General features: G+C 42.4%; 1 protein-coding gene across 1 annotated transcript; it reads right to left on the reverse strand.

Annotated features, from left to right (window-relative positions):
• Positions 1-2,082: 2,082 nt before the first annotated feature.
• LOC147898279 (laccase-4-like) lies at positions 2,083-4,673 on the reverse strand. The gene is made up of 5 exons (XM_087379291.1): positions 4,562-4,673; positions 4,285-4,413; positions 3,587-4,176; positions 3,035-3,395; positions 2,083-2,213 (listed from the first exon to the last, which is right to left on the reverse strand). The coding sequence occupies exons 1-5, from the start codon at positions 4,656-4,658 to the stop codon at positions 2,083-2,085; spliced, it is 1,308 nt and encodes a 435-aa protein (XP_087235417.1). The 5' UTR covers positions 4,659-4,673.
• Positions 4,674-5,534: the final 861 nt, after the last annotated feature.

Below are 5,534 nucleotides of genomic sequence, written 5' to 3' on the forward strand. Positions count from 1 at the left end.
CCGGGTCCACTGCTATTCCTTCAGTGCTAATCACATGCCGCAGCAGGTGGCCACCCTGGACTACAAATGCACACTTCATTGGATTCAAGCTGAAATCACTTCTCTGCAATCTTGAAAGCATAGCCACAAGTGATCCAAGTAATTGGCTTTGGTTCCAAACATACTGAGGTCGTCTAGGAAGATTCTCATGAAATCTGGAAAATATTCCCCAAAGATCTCCTGTATCGTGCACTGGAACATTGATGGTGCATTCCGCAATCTGAATCACATGATCGTGCACACATATACCCCCAAGCCATAATGAAAACGATCTTTGGTTGGTCCTCTGGCGCCATCCGAATCTAATTTTATCTGCTATTTTCATCCAGAAATGAGTAGACCTCATGCCCTGCCACTTCATTTAGCATGGAATCCATATATGGGAGTGGAAATGGGTCTGGCACTATAGCTTCATTCAGTTTGCGGTAATCCACACAAATCCATAGCTGCTTGTGTTTATTGGGCACAATCACAATCAGAGAAATCCACTCCAAATCCTTGATTGGTGCAGTGAATCCCACCTACAGTATTCTCTCTAGTTCTGTCTTGACTTGCTTAGCCACATGCGGATTCATGCAGTAACGGTGCATTTTGGTTGGCATGGCGTCATTCTTTAGGTTAACCCGGTGCTAGTAAAACTTTGGGTCTAGCCCCCGCATATCAGAATAGCACCACGCGAACACGTCTGTAAACTCTATCAGAAGTGACACCAATTCCTTCCCAAATTCCTCTTCTAGAAGTGTGCAGATCTTCATTGGCTTGGAGCTCCCATCGGTTATTAATGCGTAGAAACTCTTCTTCTTCATCATCCTTGAGGTCATCCGCCATGTTCACTGTTTTGATTAGTCTCACTGCCCGCTCGAGTGCATTGACCCCCCCATTGGCATGCAGACCTTGTGTCTACCCCGTCGCACTGACACACTCGAAAAAAACTCGGCTCTACTTGATATCCTATATATATATATATATATATATATTTTTTTTTTAATATTTATATTTATATATATACTCGGTTTCTCTCTCTCTTTTTCTCTCCCTATCTCCTTTTTTCTTTGTTTAAACAAAGGAAGAACATCAAACCTCTCTCTCTCTCTCTCTCTCTCTCTCTCTCTCTCTCTCTCTCTCTCTCTCTCTCTCGGTTACATAGAAAGCACATGTCACCCGATGACACTTTATTGATAAAAAAGCACATGTTTTTTAACATTCTAAACATTTATTTTGCTTTTAGAACGTTATAAATAAAATAATATATATATATATATATATATATAACAAAAAACCTTTTTAAATGTTTTTATAAAATCCCTGAATTCTTTCCAAGTAATTCTTAGGCTTTTAAAAAATGCTTGCATTTATTATGGCCTACACTTCCAAAATTATTCCTTGTTATTCCTTGTTTTTCATAGAATGAATGGTAGCTATTCATTTCTTCCTATCAATGCTATCATAACATTCCATATGGGTGCTATTTATCCTCACTTTGCTTCCTTTTATTATTCTATAGATTTAATTTATGTAGTTTTCAATTGCAAGCATTTTAAGTGAAAATCATTACAAAGGATTTACTACATGTGCTATTATTGATGCACTACTTCAATGAGCTTTTTTTTGCCATGGCTCATTTTATTGCTCTTCTTAATTGCTTCTCTTATTAAATTTTAACATCCCTCATCGCTCATTTTTAAGATGAGTTGTAATATGCACTTAATCCCACGCAACTTCATATCATTAAGAACACCTCCATTTAAACTCAATCATCCGTACTCACATCCATTTATTATTAAGACAATGTAGCATGTTCAACCAAGGTTCAAGCAAGGTCAAGCGTATTCACTATAAATGTCTATACTATAGCACCTCTTTGTAACTATTACAATGATTGCACTTGCTTGGAAAATTGTAAGTGGGTTGACTTGACAAAAAATTCCATCATCATCATTATCCACATCACGAAAAATAAAAAATACTTTGTGCGATTACACAATTAAAAATTCGAAGTCATCATAAAAAATAACAAATACTTTATGTACATATGGTAAGTAGCTAACAAGGAGGAAGATCACTTGGAGGGGGTGGCAATATCCCTTGACTTATATTGCCATTTTTCACAATAAAGGCCATGGACATGCCCCAAGAGCTATGCAAATCAAAATGGCAATGCATATACCATACCCCTGCACAAGGAAGAAAAGGATCAGTTTTCCAAATGAACAAGAAATGTAAGCATTAGGGGATAACATAAGGTATACAATTAACTAAAATCTTTCAAAGAGGACACTGATGAAATGGGAGGAGATCTCAAAGGCAAGGAGTAAAGCAATGGATCTCATTACTTAAAGAGGAATAAGATGAATTTCATTCATGTGGCCTGCCGCGAGAGAGAGAGAGAGAGAGAGAGAGAGAGAGAGAGAGAGAGAGAGAGAGAGAGAGCAAGAGAGAGAAGAGAGAATGCATGCACTTACAAGAGCCTATAAACAATTCAATGGAGTATAAGTGGACCATTCTCCTTAAAATAAAAAGATATGTTCAAAAATATACATGTTTTTCCTTTCTTATCACACATCTTCGCTAACTAGTAAGGCCTTCGGATGGGGAGGCCAAAAAACTAGGGAGTGAAGACCTAAGGCCTTCCGATGGGGAGGCCAAAAAACTAGGGAGTGAAGAAGTAAGGCCTTCCGATGAGGAGGCCAAAAAACGAGGGGACTGGATATATCTCATAATTAGCTGACGAAAGAGCTCTAGAAAATGAGGGAACTTAGGGGGAAAGAGCTGTAGAACATTTGACAGAGACATTAAAAAACCTATGAATGCCATTAAGTAATGAGGTGCTAAATGGGGGACGTGGACCCTTGTCTTACATGTAAAAGACATTGGCCGTGGACACCACGCTGGAGCTTCGAAGTTGGAAATCGCAAGACACAAAAACGGAGCTTGCAAGTTGGAAATAGCAAGACACAAAATCAGACCAAGCAGAGCTCAGGAGCTGTAAATGTACCTGGATTTGTCGTTCTGAAACGAACGGCAGCCCATCCACCGGGAGGCACTGCACCTGTATTCCTGGATGGAGGGTCCTTCAGGTTGAAATTGGAAGGATCAGAAGTTGAATTATAAGTCCCGAAGCCAGTTCCCACAATGTAGAAGTTCTGGCCGTGCAAGTGGATAGGATGGCTTTCAAAGAATAGTGTAGCAGTATCCTGGAAAATTATTTGGACGTTCGATCCGAAATTGAGAATCTTAACCTTAGTTGCAACTACCGATTGCTTGTCTGTTGGATTTTCACCAGTGTAATTATACTGATACAGAGGCTCGTCGGGGAAATCCGCTCCATAGACACCGTTGATTTGATTGTAGTAAGCCTGTGATAGAGAAGATAACATGTGGGTCATAACATAACAGAAAGTCGCCTTCGCGACAGAGCGCGTACTTAGATCTCTGTAGATGTTTTAAGTCTAAGGCTCTACACTCTAAGCTTTAAAAAATACGACGGACTTAAATCTCAAAATCTAGTAAGTCGTGGGAGCAAAAGAAGTCGAGAAAAAAGAATTACCTGCAGCAGTGATATTTGCGGAGTCTTGAAGGTAACATTGTTTACGGATGCCGCCAAACGATAGCCTTTGAAATTGCTCGAGCAGTCACTCCAAGGCTGCAAAGCGTATCCAATGGTGAAGAACAAATCTTCATCAATGGTCTTTGGCACATCGTAGTAGTAATACCCCTTGGCGTAGGTCTGCCCCCTCAAACTCTGGGTGAAATTGGCAACATAGGCAGTGTCATTGTAAACGGGAAAAGTTGGTGACGCCAAGCTGGAGGATGCAACATTGCTAGCTCCAGCGTATCGAAGTATGGCAGTCGCGGGCGTTTTTGGAAAGGGAACAAAGATGTCACTTGCAGGCGAGTAGATGGAAGCCGAAATAAAATACTGTCCCACGGGTTGATTTGCCGTGAGGAGAACGTTTGTGGTCTGCCCAGGGGCCAGAACCACGATGTCCGTCTGCAAAGGCTGGGAATATTCCGCGTCTGCCTCTACCACTGTAAGGGTGTGATTTGCAACTCCGACAAACATTTGAAAGTTCACGGCAGCGTTGATGATTCGCAAGAGATACGTACTCCCTTGCGTAACATTGAAAACCGGCGTATCTGCCAAGGCAGCTGTTAGGCAGTGGGGCGAAATAGCAGTTTTCCAACAAATTCCTCTGCTAGGAGCATCGGTACGTTGGTTAGAGCCGCACATTTCAGGCTGCTTACCAGCGAGTGAGCAGTTGTACAGTGCGCCTGGTTGTCCATTGATTGTCACAGCGTCCGAGATGTTGTATGCACTGCCCGTCTCCAGTGCTTGTGCGATTACATCTTCGACATTGGCATTCCACCATTCCCCTGGAAGACAGGAAAGAACTTTAGCAAGAAAAAGCAACCTGAACCCATCTGAGCTTCCTTGCATTGCTCCTTCTAGCAATGCCTTCTTCGTTCGACAAACGGGACGGCACAGCGAACAAGTGGCTTAATGGAGGATCCTCAAACGTACCCACGAGAATTGGGATTTCTGTCGCCGGTGAGGTGAATGGATAGACGACATTATCCTTGGGAAGCATTATGAAGGCTCCATGTAGTGTCGCTCGCATCCAGCTGATGTGCGCGTGCCAGAAAAGAGTACCTCTTTGGTCGAGAATCTGGAATTTGTGGACGTAGGAGTGACCTGTCTGAATTGGACACTGCGTAATATAGGCAGGTCCGTCCGCCCACGCAGTAAGAAGTTGACGCACACCATGCCTTCACAACAGCATTCAGGTCATTACAGATGTTCAGTGCAAGCACCACCTTCGATCTCTCCAACTAATAATAAGAGATCGGAGGCAGGTTGCAGTTGAGCTAGAAAATTTTAAGCATCTGGGGAAGGCAGCATCGACCTAGTACCAGTGAATTGTGATATTGTAAGCCACAAGGTTCGTAACATTGACTATGACAGTGTCACCTTCCCTCACATAAATTGTCGGACCCGGGAATTGACCATTTACAGAGACGAGCGATTTGGTATGGCAAAGGCGAGTGACGTTCGTGTATTGCACCTGGTGAAGAAAAGAAAGCTCATCAGTGATGGACAACATAAGGATAGTCTACTTATAAGGCTCAAGGGTATGTTGGGACTGAAAACATGTCCAAAATGATTCGAGAAGTTCCGACCAGTGAGTGAGACTCAATAGCTAGGTGGCCTCTCGCTACAATATGAGTCACGCAAACTCGAAAGTCAAGATGTTCAACGCGTTAACAATGACACGAAGTGTCACGAACTTCGAACATTCGAGACTCACTCAACCTCTTGGGACACTCTACAGCAAGCTTGCAGCTCAGCTCTCTACTCTTTAATGCTTCTAATAACAGTAAACCCGCAAGCTTTCTATCAAACGTGATAACCGTCTTCGAAGCATATAAAAGACGTCTCAAACGCTACTCATGTCAAACAACCTCGGTAGGAAGGCGTTCAGCTTAGAGACGTTGGG

The sequence above is a fragment of the Dipteris shenzhenensis genome, chromosome 9 (genome assembly GCF_047967505.1).
Source record: "Dipteris shenzhenensis isolate YYH24624 ecotype China chromosome 9, Dip_SZ_1.0, whole genome shotgun sequence".
Taxonomy (NCBI): Eukaryota; Viridiplantae; Streptophyta; class Polypodiopsida; order Gleicheniales; family Dipteridaceae; genus Dipteris; species Dipteris shenzhenensis.

Bases quoted from the DNA above. Each gene is read 5' to 3' on its own strand.
- LOC147898279 (XM_087379291.1), bottom strand. From the start codon at position 4,658: ATGCGAGCGACACTACATGGAGCCTTCATAATGCTTCCCAAGGATAAT. The intron at 4,414-4,561 runs GTACGTTTGAGG...CCTGTCTTCCAG, and splicing joins AGAAATCCCAATTCTCGTGG to GGGAATGGTGGAATGCCAAT. The intron at 4,177-4,284 runs GTAAGCAGCCTG...CTGCCTTGGCAG, and splicing joins GTACAACTGCTCACTCGCTG to ATACGCCGGTTTTCAATGTT.